This window comes from Myxine glutinosa, chromosome 1 (genome assembly GCF_964187855.1).
Source record: "Myxine glutinosa chromosome 1, kmMyxGlut1.1, whole genome shotgun sequence".
NCBI lineage: Eukaryota > Metazoa > Chordata > Myxini > Myxiniformes > Myxinidae > Myxine > Myxine glutinosa.
Genome location: NC_136261.1, coordinates 115,369,853 through 115,387,716, shown reverse-complemented (window position 1 = coordinate 115,387,716; position 17,864 = coordinate 115,369,853). Strand labels below are relative to the sequence as shown.

Here is a 17,864-nt window from a genome sequence, read left to right as displayed (position 1 = left end):
CAAATCCCTCATTCATATTGCTTGCGTCTATACAGTGTATGTAATTATTTATGAAACGTGTGCAGAAATGGGGCTTTATAGTAGCACAGACCTGCATAGTTCTTGAGTTTAACAGCCTGTAATCTCACATTTTTCTTGCGAGAATCGCATTCTCTCCATGCTCCTAATTTTCCGATGTATTTTCCTTAATCTCCCATTTTTGTATAAACGGCATAAAACGGCCATTTCTAAATATTATTGGTCCTGAATCGATGTTGAAGCAGATGCAGTGCATTTCAAGGTGTTTAGGGTCGGACGACCCCTTTATAGCAAGTGGATCTGATTACTCGTGGCAATTCCAGAAATATGAACCATTCAGCAGTGTTCGCCAATTTTAAGGTTTCTGAGACCCGACAGGATCCGACTCAGGTATACATATGATCTATCAATTGATGATATTGTGGGCAGAAAAATCCTTACTTTAGCGAGGATATCCAGTATTATGATGACAGGATAGCTCAGACGTAGTGTACTCACCTTGGAGCTTTCTAGTCTGGTTTAGAATCCTGGCCCGACTTTAAACTGGTAACGTAGTGCGTTACAGACAGGGTGTTGCATCAACGAGTGCATCGTCTGTCGGATAGGACATTGATCTGGGGATCCATCTTTCGGCATTCATAGCTGGTGGATGATCCTACATTGTGTTTCACAATGACTGCGTAATTGTTGTCGGCACCCTGGAAAAATGCCAAATTCCTGCCTAACGTGCAGGGGCACTACAGATCAGTGGCAGGGCCACTTCCCATGAATGATGCAATTATGAGGGCCAAATTAGTAATCGTTCAGATCCCGACCCAGCTATAAACTGTCATCCTGGTGTTTCACAGTTTGGGTCATTCACCAATGTGTGTACCATCCCTCGGATGTATGGGTGAGCATCCCATATGGACGTCCCATCTGCCGTCGTTAGATGCTGGATGTTAAAGATCTCATGGTGTCCTTCTCGTGGAGTAAGTGAGCAATCGCCGGCACCATGGAAAAATTTCAAATTCCTGTCCTAACTCCTGCTGGGAGAGGAATGGCAAATGGCGCTGCATGACTCCATACCAAGAAACTGCTTCAGCAGAACCAACGCTCTGCAACACAGAGTAAGGTACATCGGATCGGGATCAATATGCTTTTCCTAAATAAATAAATCTTTGATATTTCATTTCCAAAATGTTGTCACGTCTCGCCATCCTTGAGTAAATTCCACATGTGAAAAACGAGGTTCTCATCAGATTTAATTTGATCTCGTGCAAAAATTTAGGAATTCTTCGTAAGTGTGGGCCTTCTGTTTGGGCTACATTGATCTACTTTCCCTTCATACCATTTGATATTTTTTCATATAACCTTTGTTTGCCAGGTTGGGGCAAATGGAGGCCAAAAGGGGATCAAATGTTGTCCCTTTGCCCGTTTCTACTCAGTAAGTCGACCTCGCAAACGATTACTGTCATCGATTGTGTCGGACTGTGACCGATTTCTTCCTGTTGCAGCCGGTGCTCAGTTTCCCAGAGAAATGCCGAGAACAGCTTGCCTTCTCTTGATCGTCTCTGCAGTCATCTGTGCCGGTGGGTTTTTGCAGACGAAGGCAATCATTGTTTCCACGGAATGATGTACTTTTCATGCTTGTCAAACTTGATTCCATTGATTCGGATTTTTTTTTGAAAGAAAACTTTTCTTTGTTAAATACGTATCGATGGCATGAATTACAGTAATCTGACTTGCTTGTAGGCCAAGCTGAAGAAAGTTGATATGCCGTCACTTGTGTTGTTAATGGTCCAATGTGTAACACCTGTTGAATCATCAGATGGCACGTTTGTATATATTTTTTAAATTAAAATCATATGACTCCTCATAGTTTGTGTAGCTTAAATGCTTTTAAACATTACAAAGATGTCCGTTCCACCATCATATTGGTATTTTGTATGTTATTTTATTTCACCTCCAATCCTTCCACTGAGGCCTCTGTTTTAGAAGAGACCTCACTGACCTGCCTCATATAAGTTGTGAGTGTGAGTAATTGCCTCCTGGCTCAATGCTGCAAAGTGATTTGTAGGATGTGAAGGCTTTATGAGGCAAAGCTTGGCCTGTCAGCGGTTTTGGTAAGGCTGGCTAATTATCTTAATCCCAAACCATCTAGTGGCTTCTGTCTTCCACATGGGCTGCTGCTCTCTTTCATGTACAATTCTTCACCCCACCCCGTCCATTTCCTTGTTTCTCCCTCTTTTTCTGATCTTACCCTCCATATCTCTTACAAATCTACTTGGAATGTTTTTTTTAAACATAACTCTTCTGCATCAGCTCATATTATTTTCCCCTTTATTACCTCCATCACCGAAGGTGAATTGAGGTTATGTTTTCCCTGCCTGTTTGTTTATTTGTCTGTAAGCAGAATATCTCCAAAGGTTATGGACCGATTCGGACAAAATTTGGACACGTTGGGTGTGTGACGAGGAAGAATTGATTCGATTTTTGTGAAGATCTGAATCTGGATCCTGAATATGAGAAATTATTAATTATTTCAGTGATTCTTCACTATTGGGAGATGGGGCCCAAAAACGATATATAGCATGATATTTCAAAACGTTGTGGATGAGTTATGACAAAACTTGGTGGATGAGTTGGGTAGACGATAACAACAAGCTGATGAGATTTTGGTTCTGGTCTGGATCCATATCCGGCCTAACAGTGGGATACAAAACGTAAACTGTTCAGCCTGGCGGAGCTATGCGCTCTACCGAGCGCTGTTCTAGTTATTCCCTATTTTCTTCTCCTTATGTTGCTCTTTGACCTCCTTTTTCTGCACGATTACCTTCGTCTTTCACCAGCTGAACTGGAAGTGGTATCGCTGCAGATTTTGCTATCTGAATAGAAAGTTTCAGAAAGGGAGATATTAGTCGAGTTTGGAGAGAATTATCCACTGGGAGTCCTCAGAAGTGATCTAATGAATCAATATAATTGTCATCTATTTGTTGCACTTGCACAAGGGTGGAGAGCTCAAATTAAGAAAGAGAATGGAGGATTAGAAAGTGTGATGATGCTGGAAGGATGGAGACAGGAAAGGAGGTTAGCATGGGATAGGAGTTTTGAGAAGGGGAATGGGAATTTATGAGGTGGTAAAGGGGGTAAGGAGGATTGAGATGAAAACAAATGTCCTTTTTGCATATGTAATAAATGGCTGGCCTCAGCATATTTGAATACCTGTGTCATTTACCAGAGAATTGACTATTTATAAGAAACGGAAGTCGCTGCTAACAATCGTGGCATTCTGGTCACAGGACAAGAGGTTTTGCGTGGAAATGTGACTATGGAGAACCCCGTACTTCTTGTTGGATCACCTCTCGTGGCCAAGTGCCAGGCGGATGTTAGCGGCTGGCTGGAACCCTGCGGATGGGGTTCTGGGGAGGGCCACCTCGTATGGAGGCTTGGCCAACAGGAATTGCCTTCTGAATGGAGCCAGCGACTGGGCCCGCTGACATCTCGCCTTGAGGTGCCAGCGGGTGAGGGGCAGAGTGGAAAACTCCAGTGCATCCTGATATGTCCTCGAGAGAACCATCTCACCGTGGATGCCATCACTGTGTGGTTTGGATGTAAGTGGACAGTCGAGAGGTGAGGGAAGTAGGGGTAATGTACAAGACTGTGTCATGATCCAAAGAAAAGTTGAAGGTTTTGAAAAGGGGGGAAAATTATAGAGTTGTGAAAAAGGATAATTATATGTATGGAAGTTGGGAAAATGCAATTGGGTGGAGTTGATAAGTTTTATTGAAGAATAGGGAAAGTGGGAGGAATTAATCAAAAAATATTTGATGCTATCAAGTACGTGGAGGTACCTTGGTCAGTACATCATTAAAGAAAATGTAAAACATTGGTGCGAAAATATAAACGAACATGTTGAGATCAAAAGGAGTTAAAGTTTAAAAGTAATTTGTGCACAAGGAAACTATGGCAGAAGAGGCGGTCATAAGACCCATTATGCCTGTGTTACATCCATATACAATTTCCCATACCTAATGCAGATAGGCCAATCATACGGCTGTTCAAAGCATGGAAATTGGCCAGGGTACCAGCATACAACTGCCTGCTCTTGAAAGAAACCAAATAACCTTCAAGACCCACAAGTGAAAAACAGATGGTGCAGCCGTATTTACATTCCCATCTGAAAGATGGCGTACTCTGAGGTGCAGGCTTTTCCGCTGGGAATGCATCCTGGCAGCGGGCTTTATTTTTTGTGTATTTACTTTTGGTTACGAACCCTATCGGTGCATGAACACAAATAGGAAAGTTAGTTTGGAAATATGACACCAATTTAAATACCAAAACCACATCAAAATATTTTTGGAAGTTTTTATAAACATTGTAATTAGGGGTGGGCTAGCAGGATGGCTTAAAGGTAAACACACTCGCCTCTAGCCTGGGTTTGAACCCAGATCTAGCTACAAACTGTCATCCCGGCGTTTCACATGCAGGGTGATCTATCAATGTGTGTGCCGTACCTTAGTTGGACGTAAAATGGGCGACCTGTCTGCTCGCATTTGTTGGCGGATATTAAAGATCCCATGATGTCCTTCACGGAGAGTAGGCGAGCTATTGCTGGTACCATGGACGAATTCAAAATTAATGGCCTAACCTAAGTCGAACATCAGGCCTGGCCATCCGGTTCATGAAAGATTTGGGACAATCTCCTGGCCAACTCCACAAAAACATGGCGATAATTGTGGTTGTTAAAGAAGTAGAAACTTTTTTAATTAACCCTTGGATGCAGTGATTGGGCCTCGGAGGCCCACAAGGTTTGTTTTTTTTTGTTGCAAAAACTATGCTGTACAAATTTTTTTTTGGAATGAGCCTCATTTTCACTGATTTTCATGTTGTTACACAAAATTCAGTGAAATTTAAAAAAAAATTCATTCAGGCTCGTGGGAAAATCTTCATTCTTCACTTATAACCTGAAATCCGATATGAATGCAGGCCTGGGGCCTTTGAGGCCCCGCACAAATGTTGTTGTACTACTATGTTATATCATTATTTTCTTGATATGAGCCTCATTGTATGCTCCTATAACTTGGTTATAAATAATTCAGTGACAAAAATATGAAAATTAAAAACTTTACAGAATACATTTGTGGGGCCTTCGAGGCCCAATGGCTGCATAAGTGTAGGATTTTTGACAGTTGTGGACATATACATTCTAAATAATAGGATCAGTGAATCATAGTTTTTGAGCAAATACTCCTCCATGAGCCTCAACCTTTTAGAGAAAAAAAAGTTGAAAAAGAAAGAACAAAAAAAAAATTTGGCCAAAAAAAATTAATTATTCATTACTTGTATGGGATTCTTCCAACTAATAGGATCAATGATTCGCATTTTCTGAGTAAATACACATCCATGAGCATCGACTTAGATTGAAAAAGGATATGAAAGAAAAAAAATCTATAAAAAAAAAAAAAAAAAAAAAAAAAAACATTACACGAATACATCCGTTGGGCCTCCGAGGCCCAATGACTGCATTTGTGTAGGATTTTGACACCTGAATCTGAGGGTTAAGCATGCCACACAAAACTTGATGTAACTGTATGACTGTTGACATTGACACCTCACATCCATGTTTCATGTAAGAGTCTCTCACCATCTGTGGCATTAAATCCAAGAATCACCTTCTGTTGCTATTCGGTCAACCCACCTCATTGCTCCATTTGAAATGTACAATCAAGTTTCTCAGAATGGTCTCATGACTTTGGGGATCGGGCTCTTCCATGGTGGGGCGCATCTGTCCTTTTTTTTTGTTTGTCTTAATCAAGAGATCCATTTCCTAAGATACTTCTTCCCTTTTCTTTTTCTTTCTTTCCAACAATTGTAATGGTACACCGTTCCTTCTTTTTCAGTCCATCCTCTTTAAATTTGGCATGGAGGTACATGGGTCAAATCCACTCAAATGGCCTTTAAAAAAATCCTTTTCGATTTTGACACACATTCCGATCGTAAGAGGTCAAAGTTGAAGTACTAAAGATCGCACCTTTTTCCATGCCATTCCCTTGTATTTGAGTCTATCGAGATGAAAGTTGGCACAAATGTGCTTTCAATCAGCCTTTAAAGGGAGGAAGAGAAACATTTTGGATTAGTTGTTTTCAGGATTTTTACAGTGGTCGAAGTTCAAATTTCGTCACAAAATTAACGTTCTTTTTTTTTCTCGCCCTGCCTTGGTATTTCAACCAATCCGGACAAGACTTGTCACATAAATACATTGTCACAGCCTTTACAGACTAAAGGAAGTAAACACCAGTCCAGTGTCTTCCTTTTGTAAAAGTGGATGTGGGGGGAAGGGTGTGAGGAGACTGTATGGGTATAGGGAAGGGTGTGAGGAGACTGCATGGGTATAGGGAAGGGTGTGAGGAGACTGTATGGGTATAGGGAAGGGTGTGAGGAGACTGCATGAGTATAGGGAAGGGTGTGAGGAGACTGTATGGGTATAGGGAAGGGTGTGAGGAGACTGCATGAGTATAGGGAAGGGTGTGAGGAGACTGTATGGGTGTAGGGAGGGTGGGAGGAGACTGTATGGGCATAGTGAAGGGTGTGAGGAGACTGCATGGGTATAGGGAAGGGTGTGAGGAGACTGTATGGGTATAGGGAAGGGTGTGAGGAGACTGCATGGGTATAGGGAAGGGTGTGAGGGTATAGGGAAGGGTGTGAGGAGACTGCATGGGTATAGGGAAGGGTGTGAGGAGACTGCATGGGTATAGGGAAGGGTGTGAGGAGACTGCATGGGTATAGGGAAGGGTGTGAGGAGACTGCATGGGTATAGGGAAGGGTGTGAGGAGACTGCATGGGTATAGGGAAGGGTGTGAGGAGACTGTATGGGTATAGGGAAGGGTGTGAGGAGACTGCATGGGTATAGGGAAGGGTGTGAGGGTATAGGGAAGGGTGTGAGGAGACTGCATGGGTATAGGGAAGGGTGTGAGGAGACTGCATGGGTATAGGGAAGGGTGTGAGGAGACTGCATGGGTATAGGGAAGGGTGTGAGGAGACTGCATGGGTATAGGGAAGGGTGTGAGGAGACTGCATGGGTATAGGGAAGGGTGGGAGGAGGCTGTATGGGTATAGGGAAGGGTGTGAGGAGACTGCATGGGTATAGGGAAGGGTGTGAGGAAACTACATGGGTATAGGGAAGGGAGTGAGGAGACTGTATGGGTATAGGGAAGGGTGTGAGGAGACTGCATGGGTATAGGGAAGGGTGTGAGGAGACTGCATGGGTATAGGGAAGGGTGTGAGGAGACTGCATGGGTATAGGGAAGGGTGTGAGGAGACTGCATGGGTATAGGGAAGGGTGGGAGGAGACTGCATGGGTATCGGGAAGGGTGGGAGGAGACTGCATGGGTATAGGGAAGGGTGGGAGGAGACTGCATGGGTGGGAGTTGGGGGGGAGACCATGTCCTGTTGAATTATTAAAGACTTATTTCTTTCTCCACTGACCTGTATGGGTTTGATTTGCATGATCGCTCATTCTTGCTAATAGTCAGGTTCACTATGTTAACAAATATAATTTCGTTCAAAAATTTTGGAGATGAGCAAAACTATACATTTTTGGAATATTCAGAACATGAGGAATCCAAAAATTAATGTTTACATTTGCGTAGACACCTTTGCGGAAATGACACTCAGGACAGTGATGAAGATAGTCAGGTTCACCATGTTAACATATATAATTTCGTTCTAAATTTTGGGAGATTAGCAAACCTGTACATTTTTGGAATCATCAGAGCATGGAGAATCCGAAAATCAATGTTGGCATTTGCACAGACACAAATTTTGGATTTTCAAAATGGCCGCCATAAAATACATATTTTGCGCGATCTCGGCTTCTAGTCAACCTAGAAACTTAATTAAATATGCTAATCCTATGTTTTCTGGGTCAAGGAATCCAATAAAGGCCTCAAAATAGTGCTCAGCATTGTAGAAAAGCAACAAACAAAGGTGATTGAAAACCATTGTCTTTATATTTGTGATATAACTGTATTACATAATACATGATATTGCAAGTCCTTTGAAGTTATAGGTACTAGGGCATGCCCGTACTATATCTATATCTAAAATTATATCCCCCCCCCTCTATTTACATGCAATGGTTTGGTCCAAAGCGAACGGCTTCCGGAGTTTGGTAAAGAAATCGCCATCGCGTGCACAAACGCGCAGGAAAGCGAATGAATCGCAAATTCGTTTTTATTAGTTGTAAAACATAGTTTAACGCCAACATAGTTTGCAAACGTGAAATAAATGAATACGCTCTCAAATGTGCCATCCGAGGCAGAGTGTGCCCGCCACGTTCGGCACACGCGATCGTTCGCTGCTCTCTGATTGGTTGAATCGTTTTTTGGACATAGCTCGGTAAGTAATTGTCCGATTAATATGAAACCTTGAAAAGGCACATCCTCGGGTCCCCAGCAATATACCTGGCAAGTTAAAAGTATATCGGACCCGTGGTTGTCGAGAAACAGCGGTCACAGACAAACGTACAGACAGAGATTACTGGAATTATAGATAGATGGGTTTATAGAGCAAGAAAACAGCCTTGTTAGTATCAGATTGAACTATAAGTCCGATACACAGGATCTACTTGGTCTATACCGTTCAGGAATATGCTTTTACAGATCTTCATCACTGTCCTGAGTGTCATTTTCGCAAAGGTGTCTACGCAAATGTAAACATTAATTTTTGGATTCCTCATGTTCTGAATATTCCAAAAATGTATAGTTTTGCTAATGTCCAAAAATTTTGAACGAAAAAACATAGTGAACCTGACTATAACCTACACTTTGCAAGTGTGCTATAGGTTGCCAGACATCCCGAACCACGAGTTGAGGGAGTCCTACATCCTGTGGTAGACTCAAATATACTGGTTTACATATATATTGTTACGGACGCGGTTAAGATGTTATTTTGACCGAGCGGTGGTGTATTACCGCGACCGAACAGTTATTCCCTGATTAGAACCCGATTCCACCCAAACGTTGGCCGGATCGCACCGCGGCTGCTCAATGAGGGAAAAGACTAAAACGACGAATGCAAAGAGGAAGACGAAGGCAAAGAAAGGTTTGGAAATACTACTAAATTTATTTACTATTTACACACATAAGCAAAAAGAAAGCAGTCACGTTTATTTACAACACATAAGACGCAGGTGACACAGTGCAAATACGAGCTTACCTACAGTCTTAATTAACCCAGGACAGAACAAACAAAAGACAGACTCACGCGGGGAATGACAGGAATGGCAGGAGGTGGATGGCTGGAGGTGAACGCTTGGTGGAGCCAACGCGGAGCTTGGTGGAGCCTTGGTGGAGGTGAACGCTTGGTGGAGCCAATGCGGAGCTTGGTGGAGGTGAACACTTGGTGGAGCCAACGCGGAGCTTGGTGGAGCCTTGGTGGAGGTGAACGCTTGGTGGAGCCAACACGGAGCTTGGTGGAGCCTTGGTGGAGGTGAACGTTTGGTGGAGCCAACGCGGAGCTTGGTGGAGCCTTGGTGGAGGTGAACGCTTGGTGGAGCCAACGCGGCTGGTGGGGGGTTGGTGTGACGGGTTCTCTCTCCTTCCCTCACAAGCTTCAGGACTCTTTCTCTCTCTTTCTTAGTCCCACCCAGTCCAACAACTTCCTCTCTTGCTTAGTCCAACTCAAAGCCTTCCTGTCTTCTGATCTCCTCCCTCCTCGACTCTCTCCGGGGGCCTCTGCCTCGGGTTATATATAAGCCCCACCCTTGACCCTTTGCGAACCTCCCCAAAACGTTCTCTCTCCGCCCTCTAAAGCCAACCCCTCGTTCTGGGTTGGTCGGCAAGGGCTGGTTCACTCCTCCCCTCTATGACGAGGTGGGGACCCGCCTTTCTTCCCCAACCCTGCCTCGTGGTCAATGGCGGCAATTGGAGGGAAAACCGCCCAAAATGCAGTTGGCAATTGGAAGGGAGGTAATTGGCAATGGCACTCGAGGCCTGGCAAAGACGAAAGGGGAAATGGAAGTTTTGGGAGTGGGAATGAAGGGAATCTATCTCTTTCACTGGTGCAATGGAGTATTTCTATTAATGGGAGACACAGCCTTACTCTAAAACACAGAATAAGATATAACTATCGAACAGGGGTATTCTATGATTGGCTGACGTGTATGCTTGTGGACTAATTATGGGACGCACTTTGACCTTTACACAGCTCCGGAGGCAGGAGGCGCAGAATAACCAATAATAATAATAATAAAGCACACAATCAAAAAAAACAGTCCTCATATCCGCAACACTATATATATACAGACTTGGCATTTAATATGGAACATTTTTTTTTTCTTGACTTGGGTTTACTTTCTTAACTCAGTATATCAATCTGGTGAGTTTCTTTTACACTTTGGTGATTTATTTGTTAAAAGACCCATGTCACTGATTGTCTGTCGCAGCAAGAAGTCAACAACAGGATTATATCACAGGTGGCGTGGCAAAATGCACGGACAGATGCATTTGATGATTGGCTTCACAGTCGGGTATACAAGGGTTGTTGCGTTCTGTATTAGTGGAAAACAACTGCTGCATGTCTCCAAAAGTTATTGCCGCTTCCTCTGGAGATGGTCCATCAACTTGACAATGCTGTTTGCCATGGAGTGGTGGCTTTACGAAATTACGGCATGAAACAGCGTGCTATTGCTCGGCAGTATGGCATCACTCAAGGTCAGGTGTCAAAGATCCTGAAACAAAATGATCAGAGGGGTGTCCCTACTCCAATACCGAGGCCAGGACGTCCCCGCAGAACCACAAGGAGAGATGATCGCCAGCTGCACCGGTTAGTCCGCAATGGCCGTACCAAGTCAGCTAATCGGCTTAGGGCTGAGTGGCAGCAACTGACAAATGTGCCTGTATCCAGAAGGCTAGTCAACCAACGACTGGTTCAAGCAGGCTATCGTGCCAGGCGTCCCCTGAGAAAGCCACGCCTGACCAGACAACACCGCCAGCGCCGATTGCAGTGGGCCAGAGAGCACCGTCAATGGCAGCCAGGACACTGGAATCACGTGATCTTCAGTGACGAGTCTAGATTTCTGGTCTATCGTCAAGATGGCCACGTCCGAGTGCACAGACAAGTGCATGAAGCCTACAACAAAGATTGTATAGTGCCAAGAGTCCAAGCTGGAGGTGGTGGGGTGACCGTTTGGGCTGCTTTTCATGCAGGGGGCAAAACTGACCTGGTTGTTCTGAATGGAAACCTGAACCAGTTCAAGTACAGGGCCATTCTGGAAGAAACATTACTTCCATTTGCTCGTGCAGCCTTTTGAGGAAACTTTGTCTTCCAAGATGACAATGCACGGCCTCATCGTGCTCGCATGATCCAACACTTTCTTGCTGACCATGGTGTAGAGCATATGGAGTGGCCTGCCATGTCCCCGGATATGAATCCGATGGAGAACTTGTGGGCAGAATTATCGCGTCAAATCGACCACTTGGACCAGCAGCCGACCTCTGTGCATGAATTGCAGCAGGCTATTGTCACTGCATGGCAAGCGATTCCTGTCCAAACCTTGGCAAATCTCTTGAACAGCATGCCTCAACGTGTACGTGCTCTCCTGAATGCTCGTGGGGGTTACACGAAGTACTGAATTGTAATTTTGCTGTCTGTAATCCCAGTCGTAATTTAACTTTTGTTTTTGTTAAAAAAAAAATTGGCTAATGTGCAAAATAAAGAGATACTTCTGGAAAACGTACAGAAGTTTAACACAGTACTGTCCATGAATTGAGTTCGATATCAGTTTACATCACTTTCAAGGATCAATTTATTTGTTTCGAAATGTCAAATGTGGTTTTTGTTTCTTTTAAAGGTCACATTAACAAAATCTAGAATAATTTCAACATAATTCCAATGAACTTTTGGTTCTAAGGCATCTTGAAAAGTAAGTTCACCCCCACAAAAAAAATATTCCATATTAAATGCCAAGTCTATATATATATATATAGTCTGTCACAATATCTACCTCCTCCTCTACTTTTTCTTCCTCTTTTTGTATGCAGCAAATAAGGCTGCATGGTAGCAACATTGGCTGAGGGAATGGTCTGCCACTGATGCAATGCACTGTTTAGGATAGGGTAAGAATAGGTTTAGGATAGGTTTAGAATTTTTTTCGTAAAAAAAAATCAGGGTGCCAGCGATAGCTCGCCTACTCTTCATGAAGGACACTGACATTTTTAACGTCCACCAACTATGCCTGCAAACGGGATGTCCATTTGATGTCCATCCGAGGGAAGGCACACACATTGATTCATCAACCTGCCTGTGAAACACCGGGATGACAGTTTGTATCTTGGTCGGAATTCGAACCCAAGCTAGAAAGCTGAGAGGCAAGTGTGTAAATCATGATGTTGTCGTTGGTAACTTGGCCATGTTTTCACATCTGTTGTCCAGTTTCTGTCTGTATACTCATATGGATCACAGACGTATTTTGTTGAAATATTTGGCTTTTCTCATCGAATCTAAACTGTCCACATACGTGACTTTTGAAAATGAAAGTCATTGTAGTGACCGGGTGATGACGTATGTAGGGGCGATTGTGAGTACGGTGATATTTTTAAAGATGGCAGACCAGAAACATTAATAACTGGATGTATTATTTTAACTAAATAACCCTTGAACCAATACCAATAAAAGTGTCTGATGTCCTGCACCATAGAAGACTCTTAAATACATAGAAGTGCTGAAAAGCAATTTTATGTTTTAACATAGTAGCAGATTTCAATTACGATATCAAATTAGTTGAAATGGAAGGCCTGTGGTTTATTTGTGGTAATTTCTCAGCACTGTTTTCTTTTATTTTTGTATTATCATATTGTTGCATACTTCGGACTGAGAGGTGTGGATAGGGTATAAAATGTAAAAAAAGTAAATTGAGAATGAAATGAAGACGTGAGGATTAGAGAGAAAAGAGATTGTAGGGAAGTTGCAGAGGAGAAAAGTGAAAGGAGCTTGGGAAGGAATTCTTGTATAATAAATTAAAAATAAAATTCTTGTATATTAAATTAAAAATAAAATTTTCCCAATACTTGGGAAAAAGTAGAACAAGAGAAAGAGGGAAAGGTAAAGTTCTAGGAATAGAAGGTGATGGGGTGGAGTTGGGAATTGGGTTCAAAAGTTCTACCACTTTTGTATCCGTAATATGGAGGGGATGTCTAATCCTGTCTTTCTTGTCCTGCTTGTACCCAGATCCACCCGACATCCCACAGAACAGAAGTTGTTTTTCTGAAAGCGACGGGAGGACAATGAACTGCACCTGGGATATTGGCCGAGAAACTTTAATCGAAACCATTTATGAAGTGAACTTCACGTGGTATGTATGCTGCCTTAAACACGAAACATTGACACAAAATCGATCTTTCTGGAATATTTATGTGGTAGTCTTTAAAGTAAACGATTTGTGCTTTGCTCATGCAAAGCATGTGGAGGTTTTTGCATGGGAATTTACACAGCCTTGTGCAGGCAGACTTGAGAGGTGTATGGATGATTTGGGTATTTTACAGATTGGTATGCTTTATGAAAAACTACCAAAAACAATTGTCATACTGCAATTTGGCAAAAATCCTCATTCGTGCCTAAACCGTTCATTTTTAAGCTCGATTATGTAATTACTCTAACCAGCAACGGTACCCGCCCCTAAGGGCAAACGCAGTTTCAAACGAACATGGCAAACGCAGTTTCGATCGACCTGCCGGAGTTTTGGTAACGACGAGCGGCCATTTGGTTCGCGCGCACTGCTCTCGGCTCCTCCTTTACGACCAGAGGGGCGAGCCTGCTCCAGGATCCTCCGATGGGATGCGGGTGGCACTGCTGCTCTTAACTTCGCGCGCACTGTGCGCGGCACCTCCTCTGCGACCAGAGGGTGCGCTTTCTCCGGGATCCTCCGAAGGGACACAACGGTACTGCTGCTCGTAACTTCGCACACACAGGCCGAGTACTGCTGCTCGTAGCCTTTGCGCGCACTATGGCCAAGCACCTCCTCTGCGACCAGAGCGGTGAGCCTTCTCCAACAAGCACTGCTTGTTCCCTTTCACGCAACTACATACTACAACTACAACTTGCGAAAACTCTACAACTACAGCTACAGCTCGCGTGTAGAAAGCTGCAACTCGTGCAACTACTACTCCTACTCTGCAACCTCTGGAGGCCTGCAAGGAACCTCAGCAGCCTCCCCCGAGGCCTTGACCAGCCCCTCGGTTGGCTCAACCCCACGGCGGGGCCGTCCCCTGTCGGGTAAGTCCCCGGTTGGCCCACCCACCGCCAGGCCGCTCGCAGCCCCTGCTCGGGTCATCAGTCGTTTCGGCCCGTGCGAGTGCATTCTGGGGGGGGCGCATGTGGCGGTTACCTTATTGGGACATAATCCACGGGCATGGGCTTTTGATTGTGTGGGCGTGACGTGCGCGCGGTTGTTGAAGCCACGCCCTCCAAAGTGGGTTTTTGGCGCTATGAAAAGCTGTATGAGTTCCGTTCATGAGGGCTTTCTGTTCGAATAAAGGAGCTTTGTACACCTACGAAATGGCCTCGTCTTCTCGTCATCCGCAACTCCTAAAAATCGTTAAATGAACCTGCACGAATATTTAGTCAGGTCGGTCTCCTGACAGCCACTGGTAACATGTAACCCAGTGCTACCTGCCACATGGTTGGGTTGTCAGCTACAAAACGGACTACCCTCACTGGCTTGCCAGTGGGGAGGGTGTCTGTGATACCCTGCAGGACTAAAAACAATACCTGTTAAAAGGCGGATGAGCTCCCCGAGTGAGGCAACGGCCATCCAGTAAGGAGAGGGTGTCCCCTAAAAAACACCCATCCGGTTGGACCAGTTTTTTTAATGTAGTAGATTGTAGACAGCAACCGCTCAGGGTCGTACTACCGTTCAGACTTAGGAGTGTTAATGTGGTGCCCGGAACCATCTTACACTCTCCATGTCAGGATTGCTGGTCCTACTTTCTGTCTCACTCAAACTATATATATCGGCCTAGCTTCAGCCTCTCTTTCTCGCAAACAAACAAACATACACTTTTCCTACTCATTTTCACTCCTCACCTTTACATTCTCTCTCTTTCATTTCTATTTATGCAGTTCTTTTATTTAAGGCCTGGCCTCGATGTGGACCATATAGTCTGTGACTGGAGCCTTCAACATAAAAAAAAGTTTAGTAGCACTTTGTCTCTGAATTTTGCAAATGGTACGGTGTCTCATCCCGAGCGTGCATGTGCACAGCGCAGTAAAGCAATTGCTTCAGTCTGTCTCTATCTGGCAGTCAAACAAAATGGAAAATCATTCCAAACAGGAAACGCACTGTTTTTAGGGATGTCATGAAGGACACAAACAACAGGCACGAATAACTAATTTAATGTGTTAAAGAGGGTGCATCAATGGTGGTACACTTCCGACTCAATATATATTTTTTACATCCTGTAAAAACCATTTCATCATCATCATCCATCATTTAACTTCTTTTTTTTTTTTAAACATACATTACTGCATTGGAGTCATCAGAAGGAACCAAAATAAGTAATGAGCAAAAGTGTAGTCATCAGGAGGAACCTGGATAGGATTTGGGCTTCAGCCGTACTTGGGCAAAACGTTACACCATCTCGACCAATGAAATTGGCTACTCACACTGTCAGGGTGGGGGAACTTCGAGATTCTTCTTCTTCTCCGCCATCCAATAAACTGTTTCCAATAAAGTCCCATGTCCTTTTTCTCATCACTGTGTGGGGTAAGGTGCTCTATGAACTCTCTCATTTGTTTTAAGATTATCCATGACATAGCTAATGTTTTTGAATCGAATTACTCTTGTTATTTCAAGAATAATGAACAGGCCAGATATGAGTTTTGGATTTGTTGGTTGTGTGGCAGGACTGCGGGTGGGGAGTTTTCAGGGTGCCAGAAGCAGGGCAACCACGTTCTGTGCATGATGGTCCGTCTGGCACCTACGATGTACGAGTTTTGCCTCGTAGCAAGGAACGAGTTGGGCATCAATGTATCTGATGTCGAGGGGGTTCTACCTGAGGCTGTTGGTGAGTTTCTTCTGTTGAAATGTGATTTTCTGCGATACTTGTGGCGATGGAAAACTTGATATTATTTCTCATTGTTTCTTCCGCATACCAAGTATTTGCTTTATTAGAAAGAGATACCTGGTGTGACGTCATCTGCAAATTTGGAAACATGAGGATTGAATTTGTTTGGGATAGGAGGCAAGTTTATCTTTTGGAAGATTTATTAAACTGATTGTCCTATCTACATTGGTTTGGAAGCATGTCTTATCCCTTGGTGGTATCCTGTAGATCGATGACTGGCAAATCATTTTCCTTTCCAAACACAAAAGGGACATTCAAAAGTTGTATGAATGAGATACTCACAATAGTCCAAGACACACCGATATTTTTTTCTTTTATTTTCAAGATACATTTAATCAATGGTGGGAAAGGTCCGTGCGCGAACGTCCAAATTTTGGCTAAGTCAGTATTCAACCGGGTGGATATTTGCAAATGTCCGTGTCCATAAAACGTTCACATATGTCAGTGTCTGCAAAAAAAAAGAAAAAAATTTCAACCAAATGTTTTGAAATGAAAAACATGCCAACTTTTATCCATATTCTCCTGTTTACGAGTCAATACAACAGAAGACCGCAAAAGAAAATCAAAGCTCTCAAAAGAACTAACACCATGCATAATTATCTCTTTTTATAAATCAATAAAAACGAGAAATGTTAATTGTTGATGGGTACTTCGACACTACACTGTCCAGTGTTGTCCAGTAAGAAACATTAAGCAAGGGTATAAATGCAACACAATACCAGGAACTTCAACACAGGAGGAGGCCACTACGCCCATCAAGGCTGTGCCTCCTCCATATTCCTCCATATTCCTCCAAGGCTGTGCCTCCTCAGATGGCGACATATTTGGACTCCCCAGCCCCATTAATTAAAAAAAACTATCTACTGACTCTACTGTCACTAACCTTGCGGAGAGACTCGACTCTTAAACGGTTCCCCCTTGTACCATCGGTTAATATTTCACTGAAACCTTTTTTCCCGCACTTGTTTTGTATATACGGTACTGTACCCCTCATTATATTAAACAGCTCTCTCATATCACCTCGCAATCGCTTCCTTTCTAATGTAAAAATAATCCCATCTCTGTTTAAACGGTCCTCATAGCTTACGTTAGTTAGACCTGGAATCAATCCAGCTCTTCGCTCTGCCCGCTCTATCTCAGCTATGTCCTTCCTCAGATGTGGTGGCCAAAACTGTTCACAATATTCCAGATGAGGCCCTCACTAAATTCCTGTACAGTGCTAACACAACCTTTTTAAAATCATCATTTTTTCCCCTATGAATACAACCTAAAACCCAAGATATTCTTTAAGTATATAAGGGGTTCTCATAGTGAAATACAATGAATATTTCAACTTTATTGTTGGGAAACCATTAACTGTTTGGCAAAGAAAATGGATTTAATGGTTTGCTAAGATGTCCGTTCCACCATCATATTGGTATTTTGTATGTTATTTTATTTTACCTCCAATCCTTCCACTGAGGCAGTTGGCATACAACAACTGGCTCTCTTGATTGGCGTACAGCCACCACCTCTCTTCATCTCCGGGCCACACCCATACCTACACTATTCAGCAGTTATGCCTACTATTTCATGTATGGTCAATAATGATAATAATAAGTAATAACACATCAAGCCCATTACTATTCCATTGTACAGAAGAGCTTTAACATGTGGAACTTTCATCTGTGAAGCATATTACGAGGGCGTGCTGAGAAGCAATGCCTCCTATTCTTTTTTTTCTTCAAAACAGGTAAAGATATT

General features: G+C 43.3%; 1 protein-coding gene across 1 annotated transcript in view; it reads left to right on the top strand.

Annotated features, from left to right (window-relative positions):
• The window catches only part of LOC137427798 (interleukin-6 receptor subunit beta), a 142,286-nt gene that overhangs the window by 39,563 nt on the left and 84,859 nt on the right, over window positions 1-17,864 (top strand). Inside the window, exons 3-6 of the mRNA XM_068117548.2 lie at window positions 1,515-1,589; window positions 3,300-3,611; window positions 13,228-13,351; window positions 15,901-16,061. Coding sequence (XP_067973649.1) covers window positions 1,538-1,589; window positions 3,300-3,611; window positions 13,228-13,351; window positions 15,901-16,061 — 649 coding nt within the window. The 5' untranslated portion in view covers window positions 1,515-1,537. The remainder of the gene's footprint in view (window positions 1-1,514; window positions 1,590-3,299; window positions 3,612-13,227; window positions 13,352-15,900; window positions 16,062-17,864) is intronic.